Raw genomic sequence first — 24904 nt, 5'->3', positions numbered from 1 at the left:
TTGGTTGCCGACTACACAGTGGTGAACTAAACAGAAAAGGTGCTTTCCTCTCAGATCTCATAGTCTGATATAAGGAGTTCTACACCAACTTAGAACTGGTATTTTGTGGTTTCACAGGAGAGAAACAATCCCATCCTATTAGGGAGATTGGGAAAGCCTTCATGGTATAGATAGCATGTCCAGTGGACATCAGTCTGTTTCTACTGATAGAATAGGCAAGTTTGGTTGTGTGAGTGCTTTAGAGAAAACAGTATAAACAAAAGCACAGAGTCTGCTGAGAGGGAGCAAATGGTTTTTAATTTCCTATTTTATTTGTTTTCCTCCATTGGTTGTTCTTTACTGTATATAGTTAAAACTTGCTTTGAATTATAAAATGTGTCATAAACCATAAAAGATGCTTTTGATTTTAATTGCTAAAAATTAAACTTAATTTTAACTGTCCTAAATTCACAAGTATTAAAACATAAAAATAAAAAAAATTTAATTGTGGAAAAATACATAAAACAAAATTTGCCATCTTAATCATTTTTAAGTGCACAGTACACTCACAATGTTTGTGTAATCTCCAGGACTCTTCATCTTGCAAAACAGATGATACCTCTTAAAATCTAAAATAATGTAAGTAAATTTAGCTGCATGTATCAGAGGCCCAAATTAAATGTGGCTTAAATATGATAGAAGTTTCTTTTTCTGTCATATAAAGTCCAGAGGCATGGTGTCTCTACAGTCATCAATAGGCTTTTTCTAGTTTTCTGCTTATCTTTAAAACTGTGGCTTTCAACTTCATGATACAGGATGGAATTCGGTCATCCTAACCACATTTCAAGCAGCTCAAGTAGGAAGGAGTAAGAAGGGGCACATCTCTCTTTAAGGACACTCTGGAATTACACACATCACTTTTTCTTCCATCCTCTTGGCCAGAACTTAGTGACCTGACTTTATCTAGCTGCCAAGAGAAGTAAAGTCATCTTACCATACAGCCAGATACTAGCTAAAAGTTGGGAGTTCTGTTACTCTTCTATAGAGCTGAATCAGATCTTTTTAATTTTTGAAGTTGGGAACTATACTCCAGTTGAACCAGCAGGGGTCAATGTTGAGCAAGTACTTTGTTTCTTTGTTAAACCTACCTGCCATTACATTTCTCACTATATAATTTATAGAAAAGCAATTACAGTTTTATACAAAGCAACTATAAATGCTAATGTATGACAAAACACATCACTTAGATTTTTAAAAACCTGAATATTTAAGAATGTTCTATCCCTAGATAAATGCTATGCAGTTTCTGTCTGTCTGTTCAGGGGATGGTGTTCTCTCATGAAACAATTAATAGAGAACAATCTAGTTGCTCTCTTGTTCTTCCCATGACTACATCCTTGTAACTGTTTGTGAATAGATTATAAAAAATACACAATGATATATTCCTGTGTTAATATGAAACCAGATTACCTAAGAATGTCATGTGTTTGAACAGTCACTTCCTCTACAACAGTTATATCTAAAATCTTTTCACAAATTTGTTGTAATTCATTATATCTTAGATCTAATTGGGTTTTTTTTTTTTTTTTAGATCTAATTGGTTTTGACAGCTTTTATATTTTGGATAAGAAAACCAAAGTTTGGATTCAGCTGAAACAGTAAAATACCTAAAACGTATATTGAAATGTTTATTTTACCAGCAATACCATGAACTGGATCAGGAGCCATATGGGTTTCCTAGAAAACATTTAAAATTATTGTGTCTACCTCTAGGAGTATTTTCTAACTTCCATTGTTATGTCACTTCAAATAATGAAATATTCTGATTATTTTATAGAACTGTAATTCTCTTTTTACCTTTTTTTTTTTTTTTTTGAGTAGGCCCCGCACCCAGAATGGAGCCCAGCATAGGACTTGATCTTATGACCCTGAGATCAAGACCTGAGCTGAAATCCGAAGTCAGATGTTTAACCAGCTGAGCCACCCAGGCACCCCTAGATCAAATCCTGAGATTTGCAGTCTGCTTCATCTGGTCCATTGGTTCTCAAACTTCAGGAAGCATTGGTGTCACCTGAAGGACTTCTTAAACTACAGATTGCCCTTCTTTCTTTCCACCTCCTCACCCCATTTTTTATATTAATGGGTCTGGGGTACAGCCCAAGAATTTGCACTTCTGGTAAAGTCCCACTTGATGCTGATGCTGCTGGTCAGATGACCACAGGTTTTGAACCATGGATCTTTTTCTTTCTTGGAACGTTGGAGTAGACTGTATATGTCCACAAGGGAGAGGAGGAATATGTAAATCTGGACAGATGTCCTATAAGCCTGGAGTTTTCTGGGTCCTCTGAGGACACTGTTTTTCCCCTCACTTACTTTCATGCTTCCACAGATACAATACCACTTGTCTTTTTTTTTTTCTTAGTTCTTTTTTTTTTTTTTAAGATTTATTCATTTGAGAGAGTGAGAGTGTGTGTGCATATGCACAGTGAGGGAGGGGCAAACAAGCTAACCCCCGAGGGCCCCCGTGCTGGGTTTGATCCCTAGGACCTGGGAATCGTGACCTGAGCTGAAACCATTCAGTTTATATAGACTGATGCAAGAAAAGAAGTTAGTTGTTGGATGTGATTTTTGTTCCTTTTTATATCTAGAGTTTGGAAGTCATGTGAATTACATTTGGCGGGTTTATATTTTTTAACAGTTTAATTATTATGTGTATTCAAGTGAGCAAAGTGCCCTATGAGGCGAGATGTGTAGCATTTAATAAATGTGCTTTGAGTGTACAAGATAAAGAGTGTAGCATTTCTGGGGCACCTGGGTGCCTCATTGGGTTAAGCCTCTGCCTTCGGCTCAGGTCATGATCTCAGGGTCTTGGGATCGAGTCCCGCATCAGGGTCTCTGCTCTGTGGGGAGCTTGCTTCCCTTTCTCTCTCTCTGCCTGCCTCTCTGCCTACTTGTGATCTCTGTCACTCTGTCAAATAAATAAATAAAAGCTTTAAAAAAAAAGAGCTTAGCATTTCTAATATATAAATCATTGTCCTTTTGTGAAATTGAGTTGGGCAGAGTCTAGTAGATTGGGTGTTGAGTGAGTTTATTTTGTACTTAAAAATTTTTTTCCCAAAGATCTTAAGCTTAAGATACATGTTGTGTGCTATCTAACTCTGAAAAGTCTCCCAGGTCTCTTTTTGATACTTTAGTTTTCTTTGTAAGACATTGTTATTTATGTCATCAACCTTTGATTATTCAGCTTTTTTTTTTTTTAAGTATTCAGGTTTTTTTTTTTTTAAAGGTAGGTCATCACCTTTTTTTTTTTTTAAAGATTTTATTCATCCATCTGACAGACAGAGATCACAAGTAGGCAGAGAGAGAGGAGGAAGCAGGCCCCCCGCCAAGCAGAGAGCCCGACGCGGGGCTCGATCCTAGGACCCTGGGACCACGACCCGAGCCGAAGGCAGAGGCCCAACCCACCGAGCCACCCAGGCGCCCAAGTATTCAGCTTTTTAAATGGGTTATAATTCCCCCCTGTGTTCTATTCTCTAAGTGTACCCAGAGAGGAGTGATCATGGTGTAGCATCTTAGAAACTATCATTTGAGAAGAACTTAAACTTGTTTAGAAGGAAATATGATAGCTTCATTTTGAAGGAGGATATGATTTTTTCATAGCTTCCACTAATGGTTAGAAATTATAGGAAAGCAGATTATTCTTTAATGTCATATAATTTCCTAAAACATGTCACTGTCAGTCAACAGCATTACTTTTATTATAAGATTTTCTTTTGCACTGAAACTTGATAGAGTCCAGCTTTCCATCGCCAAATCCTTTTTGCTGCTTCAAATATCCTTCTTTTCTCCATTTTGTTTTGTTTTTTTAATTTTCACCAGCCTTGGAGATCTCATCTTTTCTTGAACTATAATTTCAATGTATTCTTAGCTTATGTCCTTACTACCAGTCCAGAGTTTAATTTCTTTAGGTTTCTCTTCTCTTCTCTACAGGATTATTTCATATTTCTAGCCTGGTATGCAGGTTTCCTTCATGACCAAACCCCACTATTCACAGTTCAGTGTACTAAGTTCCTACTATGTGTCGGGTCCTGTGCTCAGTCCTGGAAATATGTTGGCAGATATGAAAGTCATGGTCCCTTCTCTCATAGAGCTTTCCATGTAGCTGGAGGGTAGGTTGTTAATAGTTATTTTTTTAAAAGTCTATTGTAAATACTCTTTGAATGTCTGAGATTGAGGGGGAAGTACATTCTTTCCACTACTTTCCTATCCCTTTACTTTTTCTACTTTGAATCATGAAATGCTAAGGCTTTCATGTATGAGTCCATGCTTTTATACATCTTATCTTCCTCTTTTTTCCTTGTTAATTAGCTTTTGGCCTTCCTTTAAGATGTCAGGTGTGGGGAGACTTTGTTATTTCTTCCCTTGCTCTCATATTAGCTCTTGTCATTTATCTCTAATAATAAAGTACTTACTTTCTATGTTCATTGTAGAGCTAGAGCTCCTGAAATACAGAGATATCATCTCCTTTTCTTTGTATCTCTTTCCCTATAAGAGTGCCTGATTTGGGGCACCATTAAGCAGATGCTTAATGCCTGAGCCACCAGAGCCATCTGCGGCTCAGGTCATGATCCCAGGGTCCTGGAATCCCTCCTTGGCGGGAAGCCTGCATCTCCCTCTCCCACTCCCCCTGATTATGTTCTCTCTCTCTCTCTCTCTCTCTCTGTCAATTAATAATCTTTTAAAAAAAGAAAGAAAGTAGTTATCTTAAAAAAAAAAAAAAGAAAAAGAAAGAAGAAAAGAAAGATTGTCTAATTTGGGTGCCTGGTGGCTCAGTGGGTTAAGCCTCTGCCTTCGGCTCAGGTCATGATCTCAGGGTCTTAGATCAAGTCCCACGTCTGGGCTCTGCTCAGCAGGGAGCCTGCTCCCCACATCCCCCTGCCTACCTCTGCCTACTTGTGATCTCTCTCTGTAAATAAATAAATGAAATCTTTAAAAAAATAAATAATAGTACCCATTGTGGGTTATTTGGTTAATTTGTTAAATGATCACTTGCGTGCATCAAGGATGCATGTGGTGGTGGTCATGAAGCATTACCAGTTTTCTGCATGTTAAGTAAAATCAGAGTGTTCCCTATCCTAGGATGGTTTCCGAGCACCTCCTTGAACAAGTAAATATGACTTAGATTTGGAGAATCACATCTTAACTTTTAAATGGTCACTGTGCAGTGATGTGATTTTAAGCACATAAATCTTTTGCAATTCTGTTTCTTTACAAGAAAATGAAGATTGAGAATAGTATGAAGACTTAGTACATTAGTACATGAAAAATACTTAAAACAATACCTACTACCTAACGTCATCCTTCTGATTGCTGTTAATTTTTTCTAAAGAAAGGGAACAAATTAAATGTCTCAAAGATGTTTTTCAGCCCAAAGAGTCCCTAAAAATATTACTTTAGCTTATAATATCCCCTATACTTATTCACCTCTCTCTTTAGAGGACTGTCTCTAAACTTTGAGTTGAACGTAATAAAATGTTAAGTAACACTAAGTGATTTTGTTTTTGCAGATGTTCTCAAATAGTGATGAAGCTGTAATCAATAAAAAACTTCCCAAAGAACTCCTATTGCGGTAAGTCTGAATGCTAATTTTAATTTGGTGTGTTGTGTGTGTCATATTTGCCTATTTAAAAATTTTTAGACTTACTGCTAATTTTCCTTGATGTAAAGGAATTGGATTATCTGAATTTGTAAATTTATTGATTCTTTTATTAAACAGTCTTGACTCGGGACGCCTGGGTGGCTCAGTGGGTTAAGCCGCTGCCTTCGGCTCAGGTCATGATCTCGGGATCCTGAGATCGAGTCCCGCGTCGGGCTCTCTGCTCAGTGGGGAGCCTGCTTCCCTCTCTCTCTCTCTGCCTGCCTCTGTCTACTGTGATCTCTCTCTGTCAAATAAATAAAATAAAATCTTTAAAAAAAAAAAAAAAAAAAAAAAAAAACAGTCTTGACTCTACATTTTCTAGATATGAATCAAAAATTTTTTTTTAAGATTTTATTTATTTATTTGAGAGAGAGAGAGACAGTGACAGAGAGCATGAGCGAGGAGAAGATCAGAGAGAGAAGCAGACTCCCTGTGGAGCTGGGAGCCCGATGCGGGACTCGATCCCGGGAATCCAGGATCATGACCTGAGCCGAAGGCAGTCGTCCAACCAACTGAGCCACCCAGGCGTCCCTGAATCAAAATTTTAAATGTTTAAATTCTCCTACCTGATTTGTACCTATATATGATTTTGTTTACTAGTTTTCCCTTGCTTTACTTTTGTATATAATGTATATAAGAGATCATATATTTTATTTTATTATAATGCTGATTTTTTTTTTTAAGATTTTATTTATTATTTGCAGAGAGAGATACAGCGAGAGAGGGAACACAAGTAGGGGGAATGGGAGAGAAAGAGAAGCAGGCTTCCCGCTGAGCAGGGAGCCCGATGCAGGGCTGGATCCCAGGACCCTGGGATCATGACCTGAGCCAAAGGCAGACGCTTAATGACTGAGCCACCCAGGCACCCCAGATTTTTTTTTAAGTGATTCTAATCCATCCCTTTTCCTTGTTTCCTGTTCCCAACATCAGATATGTCCATGAAGTGACTTGTATTTGTGACAAAATATCACATATACTGAGGAACTGTAGAGAAGAGTTACAGCCTTTTACTTTAAAGTTAAAAAGGTAGGGACACATGACTGGCTCAGTTGGTGGAGCATGAGACTCTTGATGTTACAGTTGTAAGTCCAAGCCCCATATTGGGTGTACTTAAAAATAAAATCTTTTTTTTAAAAAGGGGGGGTAATACGGTAAAAGTTATTTGAAGCTTTTTCTTGTATTACAGTTATAATTTTATCCTCCTTATTTTTAACATGTAGAAATTACATTTGGGATCACCCACAACATAAAACACACAGCCCCCAATTTATATACATCTAACCTAAGAATTTCCTAGGAAAAAAACTACGGATGTCATTTTCAGTGCCCATTATTTGGGCTTTTTTTTTTTTTTTTTTTTAAGATTTTATTCATTTATCTGGGAGCAAGAGAGAGCACAAGTTGGGGGAGAGGCAGAGGGAGAAGCAGACTTCCTACAGAACATGGAGCCCATTGCGGGGCTCCATCCCAGGACCCCGAGATCATGACCAGAGTCAGATGCTTAACTGAGCTACCGAGGTGCCCTTATTTGGGCACTTAATCATGCTCTTCTTTGTTCACTGATGACTTAGAAAGAAAGGTACAGGAGTGCCTGGGTGGCTCAGTGGGTTAAGGCCTCTGCCTTCGGCTCTGGTCGGGCTCCTGGGATCCTGCTGTGCATCAGGTTCTCTGCTCGGCGGGGAGCCTGCATCCCCCCCTCTCTCTGCCTGCTTCTCTGCCTACTTGTGATCTCTGTCTGTCAAATAAATAAATAAAATCTTAAAAAAAAAAAAAAAGAAAGGTACATTTTCTTTTGCAAATGTTAGGAGTTAACAAGTTGTACTGAAGGGCATCTGCCTCTTAATCTTAGCTGCTACTGCCCCAGCCCATAACCAGCGCAGTCCCTGCTCAAGGTGGAAAGTAATTTCGTGCTAGTGCTGGTGACGAAGAGAATTTCTGGCATTTCTAGGGATTTGCACATCTAAGGCCTTCACTATATTGCAAGTACCTTGCAAGCAGGGACTGTTTTCTTATAAATCTTCATGTAATACCTTATACATTGGAGATACTAAGAAAAAATAACAGAATTGAACTTGGAATGGATTTTTTTTCATGGAAGCAATGCTTTTGTACATGCTGGTTTACTATAGTAGAAATAACAGCAATATACCCTAGGGTACCCAGGGCTATTGGAGAATGTATCCTGGATAAATTTTAGCCATCTTAAGGAGAAATATTTTTAAACAGGTTATGTTCTTAATGTTATTATAAACTGAGTACACTAAGACATACTTCAATTTTTTTATAATGGCATTAATTTGGACCACAATAGTTTACCTAAAGACTCAGTAGGATTCAGGGAAATTATTTGATTCTTTGGTATTTAGCTGCCTGCTATTATGGTTTACATTTTTATATTTTATTAGAGTTTTATTCCATGGAAGACAGACATAAAGGCCACATACCATGTAATTCCACTTGTATGAAATATCCAGGATAGACAGATCCATGGAGATAGAGGTTGCCAGGGGCTGTGTTGAGGGTTGATAGGGAGTGACTGCTAATGGGTATAGGGTTTCTTTGGGAGTGATGAAATATTCTGAAATTAGATAGTGACCATGGCTGCACAACATTGTGGTTATACTAAAAATCACTGAATAGTGTACTTTAAAAGGGTAAATTTCATGGAATGTGAATTCCCTCTAATATATATATTATTTTATATATTTTCAGTTTATAATAATTTATAATAAAATTTTCAATAATACACTTGTAATAAAATATGTAATTATATAATATGTTTTTATTTATTATATGATTTAAAATAAAAAATGCAGGGGCACCTGGGTGGCTCAGTTGGTTAAACATTTGACTTCAGCTCAGGTGGCGATCCCAGTGTCCTGAGATTGAATTCTGCATTGGGCTCCATTCTCAGCAGGGAGTCTTCTTTTCCCTCTGCCCCTCCCCAACTCACTCTCTCTCTCTTTTAAATAAATAAAGCCTTCAAAAAAAAATTCAGCCCCATGATAAACAAATACAGTCTATAGCTTTATTTTATGTTGTATATGTTCACTGATTCTTCAGCCGTATCCCAATCTTGGTGATTTATTGTAGCAAAGGTTTTGTGGATATTTTCTTTGATGCTGGTATCTCTTCCTTTAGATTCAGTCCCAAAGACAGCATGAAGGGTAGACTAATAGGTGACTTCTTAAGTGGGCGATTTGTAGTCTTCTGTCTGTTAAGAGTGACCCCACTTTTTAGGCATTTCTTCATAGCCATTAGCTTACCAGTGGTTACCTCTAATGCAGTGGTATTGAAGAAGCAGGTAATTCAGTCCATACTTGTTTATTTAACAAAAACGTTTTTTGCTGAAGAGAAGAACAGCAAATAGAAAATTGTTACAGTAATCTTTATTGGCCAAGCTGATGGCCTGAACCCCACTGTAGTGATCGGCTCTGTCAAGAGATTTTTAAGAGCTGGGATTAACAGTATATTGCTGATTGATTTGATGTGTTGCAAATGAGGGTATTGGGAAGGAGGCAAGGATGGTGCCCTAGGTTTTTGCTTTCTGCAAGTGGATGGTGGGAATACTCACTAAGATAAAGAAAATAGGAGGAAGAACAGGGTTAAGTGACAGAAAATGAAAATTAGTTCAGTTCGGGTACCTGTGGATATCCAGGTGGTGATGCCAAAAGGCAGATGTATATACAGTTCTCAAGCTTAGCAGCATGATTTAAAATTCATAGAAGAGTAAGAAATTGTGTATATTTAGCTCTTTTTGGATTTACTGGTGCCCATGGAAATAAAGAAAACAGGAAAAAATACGAAGCCTCTGTGACACTGAAATGAAAAGGTTTAGGGCCAAAACATCATATAGCCTAGAGGGTATCCTATAGATGGCAACCTTTGGGTTAGGTTTCCAGCCAGGCTCAGTCATGACACCACCTGTCGATCACGATCGATGTGGTAAGAACTGTGTAGAAAAGAGCTGTGTATGCAGATGTTGAGGTTTGGCCGTATGTCCACATAATTGTACTCTTATACATTCTTTCTCTTGGCTTAAATGTTCTATATTAAGGTAGTTGAACTCTTTTGACTTAGCAATGTTTCAGGCATCTCTTAATCTAATATATACGTAAATCAGTATGTCAGCTATAAACTCTGGAACCCATTTTATTTTTATTTATTAATTTAATTTGTCTCCAGATTACTTGAGATGGATCAGGAGCAAATATAAGAAATAAAAATAAACTATGAGGACCATGACATATATTTTTTTAAAGTAGAAAACCAAAGCCAGAAAGGAAACACATGTAGCCTTGTAAGAGTTTACACAATTACTATAGGTCATTCTCACATTTAGCTTTGAATTTTTTGGTGGTGTAAATGAAATTTTATTAACAGAAAAGAAGAAATATATATATTATACCATAAAATCAGAGCTCTTTCTAGCACTACTTTCTAAGAGGTATTTCTCAAATGAGACTCTGCTTATATTTTGTGGATAAAGTTACATAGAAAATCCAGTCACAGGGGCACCTGGGTGGCTCAGTTGGTTAAGCCTCTGCCTTTAGCTCAGGTCATGATCTCAGAGTCCTGGGATCGAGCCCCACATCGGGCTCCCTGCTCATTGGGGAGCCTGCTTCTCCCTCTCCCTGCCACTCCCCCTGCTTGTGCTTGCTCTCTTTCTCTGTGTGTCAAATAAGTAAATAAAATCTTAAAAAAAAAAAAAAAGAAAATCCAGTCACAGATTTCATATGGTCACGGCTTCTAGCACCTTTGTAATAGTTAAAAAACAAAATAATAACATATAAAAATGAATTCATGCTTCTGACAGTCCAGTTGATCCAAGGTTGCTTTTGGCTGCAAGTAATGGAAACTCTGAAATGGGCTTAAACAGTAAGGGAAGTTATTTCATACAAAAGGAAGTAAAAAGATCAGGCTGCCTACATGCCAAGGTTAATTGATTGAGGGGATCCACAGTGTCATCAGTAATTTTCTGTCTGTTCTGCTAGAATCAGCATTAGCTTGGTCCTAAAAGCTCTTTTCTTCACGGCATAGGATAGATGCCAGCGAATATTGGATCAACATGTGTCTTTGTTCACTCTGAGGGGAGAGATAAGCAGCCATTTATACTCCAATAAAGCCTCTTCTCAGATCTCATCAGCCCAAATTGGCTTAGGGCTGAACCAATCTCTGTGGCAGGTTTAGACTAATGAACTGAGCTGAAGTGGATGCTGGAGAGTCAATTACAGTGCTTACCACAGATAGAATATAGCATACTTAAAGGAATCATGAATGTCCTTCAGTCTTTTATAAATCTCACTTACCTTAGCTGGAATTTTCATAAGATTAGGGTAGCACAAGGATTATATTTTTTACGACATCCTGTATTCAGAATATCTTTAGCTGCACATGGATGATTGAGTCCTGTACTTCAGACTAGGAGAACAAGTAGATTTGTCATCCTTTGATGGGAAATAAAAGGCCTAACCATGACTTCACCCCAATAAAGCACTACCCTACTTTCGCATTGAGTTTTATTTCCCAAGGAAAAATTACAAACTTTCCAGTGTGTAAAAATTTCCAACATGTCAATAAATGGTTAATGAAGTGCTCAAAATTCTGTACTGCGGAGCATAACTAAGATGATTTTTGTTTAGAAAGTTTTCATAGAAGGTGATATTGCTAGTTGCTCAACAGAGTCACATACACAAAAAAACCTCATTAAAATTCTTATAGAGCTTCTCATTTAGAGAGAACCTCCCTGTCAGTCTAGTTAATAATTTAAGTAGTTGTTACTCTTACACCTGAGGAACTAAGTGATTTGGTGTGCTACATGGGATAACTGGATATGAGTAGATTAGGTTTGCATAATTTCTGCTCAGTATAATTTTGGTTAAATAGTTAACCGTAAGTAGCTGGGTAGAAGAGCAGTTGTCTGATGCGTCCTCTCCAGATTTGTAACAATAAGATCATTTAAAAAATAGCTAGGATACTTATTTTTCTATTCTTAATGGCCAGGGGTGTGCATCTGGTTTATTTAGGAGCAGTTTTGCATTGAGATTCAGGTTAAAAAGGAGCCAAAAAGCACAGCCCTCATTTAAGATGCTGAAGATGATCTGATCTCGTGGTGGTTATATCTGCCAATTCTGATTCACTTCTAATATGGAAGATGTGGTCTTTATGTTCACGTTAATAACCAAGTATGTATAGAGAGCTCTTAAAATTTAATCTGTAGTGGATTCTTGTCTAAAGAGTTAAAGCTCTTGTCCATGATAGCTACAGGTAACATGCAACGCTTTTAGCAGAATTCTCCACCAGACGATGGATAATAACCGTAATGTTAAAATTGTACCTGAAGTCCTCTCACTTAGAGCAGGGGCCTAGTAAACCTGCATCTGTAATTTGATAATAAAGACACTAGCATACAGATTTAATGAACAGTTCCTGCAAACTGATGGTCTCCTGTGAGGAATAAGACGTTTCCAATTTTGAAAATCTGGTGTAGTTTCTGTCAGACAGTAGGCAAGTAAGTATCAGAACCCTAAATTAAGGGGTGCCTGGGTGCCTCACTCTAAGTGTCTGTCTTCTGCTCAGGGTCCTGGGATCAAGTCCCACATTTGGCTCCCTGCTCAGTGGGGAGCTTGCTTCTCTCTCTCCTCTGCTGCTCCCCGCTTGTGATCTCTCACTCACTCTCTCTCAAATAAATAAATAAAATCTTAAAAAAAAAATCTACTCTAAGTTCAGCAGGCCTTAACACATCTTGTGGCCAAAGATCTTCATCTAGTGCCTTTAAAAATTTTTAACAAATAATATATAAATTTCCCGTTAGCCTAACACTTTGAAAAATACAAAGAAGTAAACAGCTGGCTGCTAATCCCTGCTCTTTCAGTATCCCCCCCCACACACAAAAAGTGCCTATTCTCTACTCCAAAGGTAGCAGATATATCCACTTATATCTAGATATATTATATGTACAATACTTGCATGCATGTCTTCTTGTATCCATATTTTATTTTTTTTGGACATGAAAACATATACTCTTCCACAACTTGTTTTTGTTTCTGTCATTTAATAATCATTGACCTCTTTTTAGATCAGTTTATGTACCTCTACCTCATTCTTTTAAAAAGCAGCTATGTTAAAAAAAAAAAAAAAGCAGCTATGTACAGTAGTTCATTGACTGTATCACATTTAAGCATTTTTATTTGTATGGTTTGTTTCTTTTCATTATTTCAAATAATGCTGCCGTGAACATTCTGTAAACCATTTTTACTCCTACTTTTGCTTCTGTAGGTTGTAATATGTATATTTTTTATTTTAATGGACACTGTCAAATTACTCTGCAAAAAAGTTGTGCTTATAGATATATCCCCATTATAGGAATGGAATTATCCAGTTATAAACTCTCCAGGGCCACTCTATGCTTTTTAACTTTTTTTAAAGAGAGGGAAGAGAGGGAGAGGGAGAGAGAAATCTTTTAAACAGGTTCCATTCCCAGTGCAGGGCTTGACAGGGGGGTCAGTCTCACAACCCTGAGATCAAGACCTTAGTCAAAATCAAGAGTCGGACAGTTAACTGACTGAGCCACCCAGGTGCCCCTGTGCTTTTTAACTTTTTTTTTTTTTTTTTTAATTTGACACAGAGAGAGAGAGAGAGATCGTGAGCCAGAGAGCACAAGCTGGGGGAATGGCAGAGGGAGAGAGAGAAGAAGGCTCCCCACTGAGCAGGGAACCCAAAATAGGACTCAATCTCAGGTCCCTGGGATCATGACCTGAGCCGAAAGCAGACCTTTAACCACAGAGGAACCTTGCTTTTTAACTTTTTAAATGAGAATTTTATTAGGAAGTGTTGCTCAAGAGGGTTTGGGATGTTTGTTATAAGACTGTAAAGCCGGGGCGCCTGGGTGGCTCAGTGGGTTAAAGCCTCTGCCTTCTGTCAAATAAATAAAAAATCTTAAAAAAAAAAAAAAAAAAAAAAAGACTGTAAAGCCAAAGGAAGTTGGGAATAAATCCTTTTTAGAGAACCATACTGTAGGTATCCACATCCCAAAATCTACTTTCAGTATAGATTTTTTTTAATTAAAGATTTTTATTATTTATTTATTTGACAGACAGATCACAAGTAGGTAAAGAGGCAGACAGTGGGGTAGGTGGGGGCAGCAGGCTCCCCGCTGAGCAGAGAGCCGGATGTGGGGCCCGATCCTAGGATCCTGGGATCATGACCTGAGCAGAGGGAGTACCCACTGAACCACCCAGGCGCCCCTACTTTCAGTATTGATTTTAACAGCCAGTCCCCATGTTCTCCAGGGATTTAGTATTAAGGATTTGAGGGGTTTTGTTTGTTTGTACAGCAGTGAGTTTTATGTACAATTAGACGCTCTTTTCTTCCATAACGTCTTTTTGCTTCCTGGCATTCTTTTTTTTTTTTTTTTTTTTTTAAAGATTTTATTTATTTATTTGTCAGAGAGAGAGAGAGGGAGAGAGAGCGAGCACAGGCAGACAGAATGGCAGGCAGAGGCAGAGGGAGAAGCAGGCTCCCTGATGAGCAAGGAGGCCGATGTGGGACTCGATCCCAGGACGCTGGGATCATGACCTGAGCCGAAGGCAGCTGCTTAACCAACTGAGCCACCCACGCGTCCCAACTTCCTGGCATTCTTTATCAAGTGTGTGGAAGGCGAGGTTTACTTTGCTTAAACCTGGGCAGCCTAAAGCCAGTCCCAGTTTTTCAGTAGTCTCTTGATAAGAGATGGGGAAAGACTTTTATTGAAGTAATCAAGACCATCCTTAGACAATAGCAGACCTTTCATTCCATCTCAGTTTTCTTATCTCTTTGATCTTAACCATGTGGTTATGAGGGTCAGGAGTTGGAGCCTCATGGGCCTGGAGCCTACTTTAACCCACTGAGCCATCCAGGTGCCCCCAGAGCCTACTTTTAAAAAAAAGAAAAAAGCACAACATAGTGATGTGACAAATCGTACATTATGAAATGCCTGCCACAGTAAGTGTTGTTATCATGCATCACTTAACCATTCTGGTTATGGATGTAGACATCTCAGGAGGAATTATGTAAAGGGTTAAAGTGTATTGGAAAGGACCATTGTCAACGCGATCTAAGGTACTTAGTCTGAAGACGATGAAAAGCAGGAAGGTGCTCTGTATAATGTAGTTTTATTATGCTGGCTTATTATATAGATGCTGTATGTAAATATTTATACATGTGCTGATTTTTTTTTAATTTAAGTTTACATAATGATATTTGGAAGGATAACTGCTCATTGTAAGCCCCTCACCCCAACAAAAAAAAAATCACTCTGGCTAAAACCGTGGCAGCCCATCCCACCAATTCTTATATTTGGGTTTCTTTTTTCTTTTTTAAAGATTTTATTTATTTATTTGACAGAGAGAGACACAGTGAGAGAGGGAACACAAGCAGGGGGAGTGCGAGAAGGAGAAGTATGCTTCCCGCTTAGCAGGGAGCCTGATGAGGGCCTGGAGCCCAGGACCCTGGGATCATGACCTGAGCTAAAGGCAGACGCTCAATGACTGAGCCACTCGGGTGCCCCATATATTTGGGTTTCTAAAGATGATTAGCATCACTATCAAGTATGTAGAATAAGTAGAAATCAAAGTTTACAAAATAATAGCGGACATTCAGATGGATGGATTTAGTATGGAGTGGTAGAAGGAACTTAAGCACTGAGGCTTAATTCATCTAACTAGTGAGCTGAATCAGGACTGGAGAGATCAAGCTCTTTTTACTGAATACAGGAGCATAGTGGCTTTATTTGTCTTCTCTCTTTTTAATGTACTGTAATGTCAAAATTTAATGTACTGTAATGTCAAAAAAAAGTACCGAACTCATTTGAAATCTTAATATTCAGAGCCCCAGGCAGTACTTTTTAAGAATGGAATTAAGATTGCCAAGATGTGTGCTTCAGAGGGTCCTAGGTCTGCGTTTGGCCTTCACCTTGATGTTCCATGTCTGTGTATCATGCTTCCTTTAGTGGGGAAAAGGTTATTATAGTCTAACTGGGATCATTACCTGTAAAGTTGCTCACCTGTGTCCTCCCAGGTGTAATATTATATTTACACAAATTGCTCAGGGGTTAGTGATGAATTTACAGAAACAGGATCTTTCAATTATGAAATTCCACATAAAGGTACCATATAGCAGAAGACAGGAAAAGGCAGGGGCATTTTAGCAATTCAGGGATGTTTGTTGCATAAGAAAAACTTACTGTTTTAGGAATTGAGGTACCTAAGTTGGGGATATCTATATTTATTTGGAAGTGGTTAGTAATCTGTATTGAAGAAGATGGGAGATTGATTGTATAAAAGCCAGTTACTTGGGTGGGAGCGGGGCCACCTGCTAGCTGGAACAAGAAAGGTATCCAGTCTTCCCTCTAGGGATGGATACACAAAGTGTGATATGCAGTACAGTGGAATATTTTGTAAAGATTTTATTTATTTATTTTAAAGATTTGTTTATTTAGGGCTCAGTGGGTAAAAAAAAAAAAAAGATTTGTTTATTTAGAGAGCATGAGGGGGCAGAGGGAGAGGGAGAGAGAATCTCAAGTGGACTCCCCACTGAACAGGGAGCCTGAGGTGGGGCTCAGTGAAACCAGAGTTGGCTGCTTTACCAACTGAGCCACCCATGCACCCCTACAGCAGAATATTATATAGCATTAGGAGGGAAATTCTGTGACATGTTACATGCTAAGTGAAATAAGCCAGTTACAAAAGGACAAATACTGGGATGCCTGGATGGCTCAGTTGGTTGAGTGTCTGATTTTGGCTCAGGTTATGATCTTGGAGTCATGAGATCGAGCCCGGCAGACTCCTCAGACAATGTGGAGTCTGCTTCAGATTATCTGTCTCCCTCTCCCTCTGCTCCTCCCTTTGCCCGCTTTGTCTCTTTCTAAAATAAATAGATCTTAGGGGCACTTCGGTGGCTCATTGGGTTAAGCCTCTGCCTTTGGCCCAGGTAATGATCTCAGTCCTGGGATCAAGCCCCGCATCGGAGCTGAGCAGGGAGCCAGCTTCCACCTCTCTCTCTGCCTGCCTCTCTGCCTACTCTCTCTCTAATAAATAAAATCTTTTAAAATAAATAAATAAATCTTTTTTAAAAATCACACAAAAGACCAAATACCATATGTTTCCCCTCATATGATGTACCTAGAGTAGCCAAATTCATAGACAAAGAAAGTACAGTAGTAGTAGTTGCTAAGAGCTAGGAGAAAGGGGATTGAAGAGTTAATTGTTTAATATATATGGAGTTTTATTTTGGAGAGATGAAAAAGTTCTGGAGATGGATGATGGTAATGGTTGCACAATGGTGTGAATGTACTTAATGCCACTGAACTGTACACTTAAGAATGATTAAAATAGGGGCACCTGGGTGGCTCATTGGGTTAGGACCTCTGCCTTCGGCTCGGGTCATGATCCCAGGGTTCTGAGATCGAGCCCCCTGTCATCGGGCTCTCTGCTCAGCCGGAGGCCTGCTTTCCCTTCCTCTCTCTCTGCCTGCCGCTCTGCCTACTTGTAATCTCTGTCTGTCAAATAAATAAATAAATGAATGAATGAATCTTAAAAAAAAAGATTAAAATAGCAAATTTTATGTTGTATATAATTTATCCAAATAACAAAAAAATTAAAAAGCCATATATTTACAAAATGCACATCACTATTTGATGTGACTATTTAAGTTTTTTATTTTTTATTTTATTTTTTTAGAGAGAGAGGGAACATGTGAGGCGGTGGGGGGCAGAGAGAATCTTAAGTAGGCGCCACGTCCAGTGTGGAGGCCAACCCAGAGCTGGATCTCTTATGACTCTGAGATCATGACCTGAGCCAAAATCACGAGTCCTGCTTAACCGGCTGAGTCACCTAGGTGTCCCTTGTCTGATGTAATTATTAACTGAGTTTATTCCAAGTTCCAAAATGTGACTGATAGCCTCTAATCACCAAGCAACAAAATTTTGTTCTTTTAGGCTAATTCAGAAGGTTTTAACACTTAAAGTATTATGGAAGAAAAAATCTGGCCTTCATTCTCCAAATTAATGTTTCCTGACCTCCCTTTTGTAACATCCTAGGTATCTCCAGTTATCTCAAGGAATTTATAAAATTCTTAAGACAAAATTTAATTTACTTAAATCTTTGAAGCACATGCTATATATTATATTGCCTCTTATAGAAGATTTTAACTTATTATTCAGATTAAACTGACCTTTAAAGGATACTCATGAGTAAAGAGGACTTTAAACAGATGTGACCCATTCACTTATTACCAGGATTCTCTGACCTGCGTTTACAGGTTGCTTATAGTTAGAGAGTTATCACACTTTAAGCAAATTAGTTATTTCAAATAATAATGCGACAAAGTAAATATTTAACTTCTACAAGACTGAGAATAATTCTAGGCAGTGTTTCCTGACAGTGATTAGATGAGTTTTATAATTTCCTGAATTAGAATTAAATATATAGAGATTTAACATAGTTATTAATTTTTAGATATTACTATATTATTTAATCTTTTTTCCTTCATAACTGTAAAATTCTTTATAAAGTTACCTCCCCTAGTCGTCTTTGATGACCAGAAGTGTGAAAATTGTTTTTTTTTTTTACTTTTAACAAATTTTAACAAATTGTATGAGTTAGAATATTTTATTACCCCTTGATACAAGTTCAGTTGAACTTGTGTGGTGCTTAATACGTACATTCTCAAGTAAAAGATTACTTTCTCTTCCAATGTTTTATGTGGGCATCGTTATGTTGTAAGTTGTCCCCGCTTTTTGTATTTGTTGAAAAGAATTCCCTTTTCATGCATGTATTTACATTGGTATTTTTAGGTAAAAATCAAGAGAAACTACTATATCATATAATAAAATTTGTCTCCCTCTCTTTTAGGATATTTTCTTTTCTGGATGTTGTTACTTTGTGTCGCTGTGCTCAGGTCTCCAGGGTAAGAATGGTTGAGATTATTCTAGGGGTACCCCTTCCTGATGCTGATGATGTCAGCCTCTCTAGTAGGCAAACCGTTTACTTCAGATGTTAGTTGTATGTTATGTTTCAGAGGATGGTATTTTATGTATGGCATTCCCAAATTCTGCAGTGGCCTTCTGCAATATGTACTGTCTCTAATTTTTTGGAAATCTTAACTATTTGTAAAATGCAAACAGAGGAAACATTTTTAAGGAAAAGGTATTAAACATGCAAATCAAAAGAATAGGCTCTACTCAGAATTGTAATAAAATAGTGTTTCATTGTTTTTCTAGTTCATTTTATGTGCACACACACACCCACACACACAGAAGGCTCAGGGCTCTAATTCTCATGTTATTTCCCCATATTGCTTTCCTCAAAAGATAATAGCTAGAATATAATTTATTTTAAAATTATAGGGCAAACCAGATTCCATTCTTAAAGTCAATTTTTAATTTCACTTAATTATCTATTTTTTATGATAAAACTGAAACATCATAATCTTATTGGCTGCCACTAACAAAGAATAGATTCTGTGTTGTGGGAATATTGCTTTCTTTTTGTAATACAGATCTATAATGATTAACTCACAGTGAATGAGCACATGCAATCATCATTTTTTTTAATAAACCAGACAGTGGCTTTTTACTTGTTCATTTAAAAAATACTGAGAAACTACTGGGTATGAGATATGGTCCTAAGTGCTGGATATGGAACAGGTTTATACCATACTGTGTTTATCTTTATAGCTGTGCACAGGTTTTCAAATAACCAACACTACTCCCCTCAAAAAAAAACCCACAAAACTTGCCATAGAAAATTCACTGTGTCTTGCTAACTTTAAGGTAATTTCTGCATCCCAAAAGCTGTACTAAATCAGTGTATCAGCTACTCTGGAAACGGTCAGTAATATTTTGGTGATTTTTTTTCTTCATGACTTTTTTGTCCCTTGTATTTGTGCTATGAATATGGCTGATACAAATGAATAGGGTTTCCTTAATATCTCCATTTGAAGCTGAGGTCATCATTGAGAAAATACCGAGGCCAGTATCTTAACTTTTTTGTTTAGTTGCAGTCTCATCTCATGGGTGTTGATTTTAGCGAATTTTAATTGTTTTCATTTGCAGGTTCCTCTTCCCTATTAATGTTTTAACTTAAAGGAAAGAACACCCAGTTTTCATTAAATCTGGAGAATTGGTACATCAGTAGTTATGCTATTGTTCTCTACTTAAAGTACTTAACGAATTAGTTTAAAAAAACAAAGACTCTAGAAAGGACCTTGTGATTCCTAATTTTAGTCTCAGGTTGTCATGTTTCCTTACTGGAGAAAGTAAGAAAATGGCAAACATCAAATCAAACCAGAAGTATATTATGCCTAAGAATCTAGTAAACATGCGATCTTCAAAAGTTTTATCTTTTGTCTCACATGGCTAGCCATTTAAGAAACCATGAGACCACAAAAAGAAAAGCAACATTAACTCCTGAGAAAACCTTTAAGATTTCCAGAATAATAACTTTATTTACCCTCATACTCCTAACATATTTCTGGCAGATTGTGTGACATCCTGCAGCTTACAAGGATATTCAGTTTCCTTATTAGTATCTCAGTATTGACTCCATTTTGATGTATTGTAGTAAGAGATAATATTCTAAGTTTATAAGTCAACAATATTAAGACTTTTGTTTACACTTTAATAAGGAAAGCTTTTAAAGGCTTTCTCATTAAAATGTGATACACAAGTCAAGTCTTATTGGAGTCATTTTTTCTAATCCTGAAAAGTAGAAATTCTTGCCTCTCTTTAGCCTAATTGAAGAAATGTATGAGAAGTCTTAAATGATCACTGTTTTAAGATTTCCACTGACTCAAGATAGAGGGAAAGATGACCAGTTGAGAAACATGCCTTAGTGAGGAAATTGGTAATGAGGAACGCAATAAGATTCTGTCTTGGATGTGAAGAAACGAGGGTGTCAGAATCTAAGTCCCAGGTCACTGTATCAGTTTCAAGTCTGACCAAGTGATTGTGGTTGGCAACTCTGTGTATTGAATATGGCCATATTCAGAGTGTTTTACTCTTTGGTTTTACCTCATCTTGCTTTTCGTTGAAGGATGGAGTAAGAGACTTGTTTTTCATCTCCAGAAGTATCTCATTTGGAGATCAAAAACTAAATTTTCCAGTTAGAGAAGAGTTTCTGGCTAGGATACTTATCACAGACTGTCCTCTTCCGACATCCCCTCCCCCCCACCCCCATCCCAGCTGCTGGTTTCTGTATCTGTTCATTTATGATATAATCTAATTGAATAAAATATGAATCAGAGACAAGGCAGACCTTTTGGGGGTTAATGTGGGGGGGCTGAGAAGTTTTTTGGTCAATTTCTTTTATTAGCTTGAATTGTGAACTTGAATATTGCTGGTTTTCCCCCTTGAGCTTCTGCTCATTTTGTCTCTTTTTCTTCAAAACAGGCCTGGAATGTTCTGGCTCTGGATGGCAGTAACTGGCAGCGGATTGACCTATTTGATTTCCAGAGGGATATTGAGGTATAATTATGTGATGTGTGGCCCCATTTCTCATGTTAGAATGTAATTACAGCATGGAACAGATTAGCCCCAACCATATAAATCTCCTTTCCCTGGAGAGAGAAACTATTAATTTCAGTGCATCTGAACTTCATGGGAACCAGCAGCTTCAGATTTTGAGAACAAGCAGAACTATTTTACTGATGGAATACTAAATGATTTAGTATTAAAAGGACTAGAAATTTTTTTCTTTATTTTTTGTGGTGGAAATGTGAACATATATTTGCTCTTTTAAGGAAGTCTTTATATTTGCTTTTTGAAGAATGAATAGACGGGCACCTGTGTGGTTCAGTCATTAAGCATCTGGCTTCGGCTCAGGTCATGATCCCAGGGTCCTGGGATTGAGCCCCATGTTGGACTTCCTGTTCAGTGGGGTGTCTGCTTCTTTCTCTTTCAGTCCCCTTGCTTGTGTTCCCTCTCTTGCTGTGTCTCTGTCAAATTAAATAAAATCTTTTAAAAAAGAGAGAGAGATGAAGAATGAATAGAGTTAACTGTTTGTTGGGGAATGGTATTTGCATAAATTCTAATTGAGATGAACATTTGGCTTTGGGGGAGCCTACAGACAATTTTTATGGAGAATGAAAAAAGAATAAAGCCAAAGTAACTTAATGAAGTATTTTTGCTGGGGAGAGACTTTCCCCCCCCCCCCTCACTTCTTCCTCATTATTTCATCTCTTAGTATAGCCTATTATCTCTAAAACAGAGAAGGATAATGGCTTAAACTTAAATTATTTTAACATGAACCTGAATTCTGTGGTCCTTGATTTTCTTGTCAGCAGAGTGAAAATAATAGCTTCCTCATTGTATTACAAGGATAAAATGATATTTAGATTTAAAAAATTTTTAAGTTCCAGGGAACTTGTCTTGAGGATCCATATAAGAAGTTTTTCAAAGCCTCACGTGAACTTTCCATTAGAAATGGAACTTTCGGGGCTCCTGGGTGGCTCAGTGGGTTAAAGCCTCTGCCTTCAGCTCAGGTCATGATACCAGGATCCTGAGATTGAGCCCCACATCGGGCTTTCTGCTCAGCGAGGAGCCTGCTTCCCTTCCTCTCTCTCCCTGCCTCTCTGCCTACTTGTGATCTCTGTCAAATAAATAAATAAAATCTTAAAAAAAAGAAAAAAACAGAACTTTCCATTTCTACAGAAAGTGCTTTTAAAATAATCCTCACTGATATCTTGCTAGATTCTCATGTTTTTCACAATTGCCTAATCTTCATGGATATAAATGTTTAAAACAACATGACCCACAACATCATTCAGCAAGCTTCTGTTAAGTGTCCATTGAGTTTCCGCTGTGTTTAGAATGCTGTAGTAAACACTTGGGGGAGGATTCAGAAGCAATAAAGATAGCTAATGTCCTTCAGTAGCTGTAGAAGGGCAGTCTGCGTTACTATAGTAGCCTAGGAAGTGCAGAGCACCATTTCCTCAACTGCAGAGTGTCTCTCAAACTGAGTAGAATGCACAATACAGGGTGTAAGCCTGTTTCAAGTAGATGAGTTGATCACAGTTTTCTCAAAGTAAGTTGGAATTTCTTTCTTGAATTAGATTTTGAAAACAAGTAGAAGCTTTTTCTTTGCTTATAAATTATTTAAAAACAAGGATGTGTTCTTTTCAAAAACAATGTGGTACCTTAATTTTCTATTTTGTTTTTTTACCTGTCTTTTTTTACAGGGCCGGGTAGTGGAGAATATTTCAAAAAGATGTGGGGGCTTTTTACGAAAGTTAAGTCTTCGTGGGTGTCTTGGAGTAGGAGACAATGCATTAAGGTAAGAACATAACTATTGATTAATTGATGTTCTTGGCTGAAGTAAGGAACAGCACTATTTCACCCAGAAAAAGCTAAAATAATTTTTATATTCTTAAGCTCTTCAGAACCCAAACATACATACTTGCTTATAACACAAAAATAGCCAGTATTGGGAGGTATGGTTTTGAGAATAAAACAAGAATAAGTATTCCCCACCAAAAGCCAGATTCCTCACATCATAAATGGCTCTTTTGGAGCCTTGAGTAAATTTTTTTTTAATTTGTTGACTCAGAGTTAGGGTAATTTTAACCTTGGTTGACACAAAGGTCAATATTTAAAAGTTCGTGGTTGAAAATGAATTTATTTGTAATGTGAGCTAGTTTTGTACAAATATCCGGTATTACCAATAGTAATATCTTTTATTATTTTTTGTAATGTCTAGAATTATGCCCATTTCTTTTCACATCTTTAACTTAACTTTGTTTCTTTCCCGTAAAGGACTTTTGCACAAAATTGTAGGAACATTGAAGTACTGAATCTAAATGGATGTACAAAGACAACAGATGCGTAAGTATTTTATGTTTTTTTTTTTAAATTTATTTATTTATTTTTTTAAGATTTTACTTATTTATTTGACAGAGAGAGAGATCACAAGTAGGCAGAGAGGCAGGCAGAGAGAGAGGAGAAAGCAGGCTTCCCGCTGAGCAGAGAGCCCGATGCGGGGCTCGATCCCAAGACCCTGAGATCATGACCTGAGCCGAAGGCAGAGGCTCTAACCCACTGAGCCACCCAGGCACCCCTATTTTATGTTTTAGAAGGGTAAGTCATAGCCCCTTGTGTCCTGCCTATACTAGCTTTAAGTGTGGGCACTTAAATACATTTAGCAAATTTTCATCTTACAGAGGGAAGATATTTTAAAAGGAAAAAACAACATTAAAATGGAAATGGCGTAAGTAACTTGTTTTGGAATCTGGCCCAAATTCTATCTTGATATTTAAAGTGAAGCTTAAAAATTATAGACCATGCAGTAGAGATATTAATAATACAAATTACTAGGACTATTTATATTTCAAGATACTAGTAGGTTTCATTCAAAAAACAAGGTAAACAGGAGTGCCTGGATGGCTTAGTCATTTGAGCATTGATTTTGCCTCTGGTCTGATCTCAGGGTCCTGGGATTGACCCCTACCCCCAACCCTTTGGGCTCTGTGCTCACTGGGGAGTCTGCTTGTCCCTTTGCCCTCCTCCCCGCCTGTACTCTCTCTCTCTCTCTCTCAAGTAAATAAATAAAATCTTGTAAAAAAAAAAAAAAAAAGTAAACAGATAATTCTATTAAAAAGATATAAAATCTTATATAATTAAACAACTTGCAATAATATTGAGCATATATTAAATGACCCTTTAAGTGTACTATGTCTGTTTCAGTTACAGTATAAATGAAATCAGTCCTTCATCCTTGAGAGCTTACTATCACAGATATAAGAGACATGGAAGATAGACATAAAAAACATTCAGCACCCCCCTCCCAAATTCAGTTCCAGGCTATCTGTTGGTAATAAGATGTATCAGATAACACTTAAAATTACATAGGGAAATTGTTTTCTATTTTAAGGTGAAATGAAGCAGTTAGGAAGCATATTTATACAGGGTGGGGCCAGGATTATTCAGGGAATGTTCCTGTTGAAAAAAGGCCTCATGGAGATGGGATCTTTATAATTGCTTTAATAAAGAAAAGTGGAAGGGGCGCCTGGGTGGCTCAGTGGGTTAAGCCGCTGCCTTCGGCTCGGGTCATGATCTCAGCGTCCTGGGATCGAGCCCCGAGCCCCGCATTGAGCCCCGCATTGGGCTCTCTGCTCCGCGGGGAGCCTGCTTCCCCCTCTCTCTCTGCCTGCTGCTCTGCCTACTTGTGATCTCTCTTTCTCTCTGTCAAATAAATA

General features: G+C 37.7%; 1 protein-coding gene across 4 annotated transcripts in view; it reads left to right on the top strand.

Annotated features, from left to right (window-relative positions):
- The window catches only part of FBXL20 (F-box and leucine rich repeat protein 20), a 96865-nt gene that overhangs the window by 46254 nt on the left and 25707 nt on the right, over nt 1–24904 (top strand). For all 4 annotated transcript variants that reach the window (XM_032871484.1, XM_032871481.1, XM_032871482.1 and 1 more), the window contains exons 2-6: nt 5547–5608; nt 18568–18622; nt 21105–21179; nt 22892–22986; nt 23466–23534. In XM_032871484.1, coding sequence (XP_032727375.1) covers nt 5547–5608; nt 18568–18622; nt 21105–21179; nt 22892–22986; nt 23466–23534 — 356 coding nt within the window. The remainder of the gene's footprint in view (nt 1–5546; nt 5609–18567; nt 18623–21104; nt 21180–22891; nt 22987–23465; nt 23535–24904) is intronic.

This window comes from Lontra canadensis, unplaced genomic scaffold (assembly GCF_010015895.1).
Source record: "Lontra canadensis isolate GAN:19392208 unplaced genomic scaffold, GSC_riverotter_1.0 scaffold43, whole genome shotgun sequence".
Taxonomy (NCBI): Eukaryota; Metazoa; Chordata; class Mammalia; order Carnivora; family Mustelidae; genus Lontra; species Lontra canadensis.
Note: the sequence above shows the minus strand (reverse complement) of the source record. Positions and strands in the feature narration are given on the sequence as shown.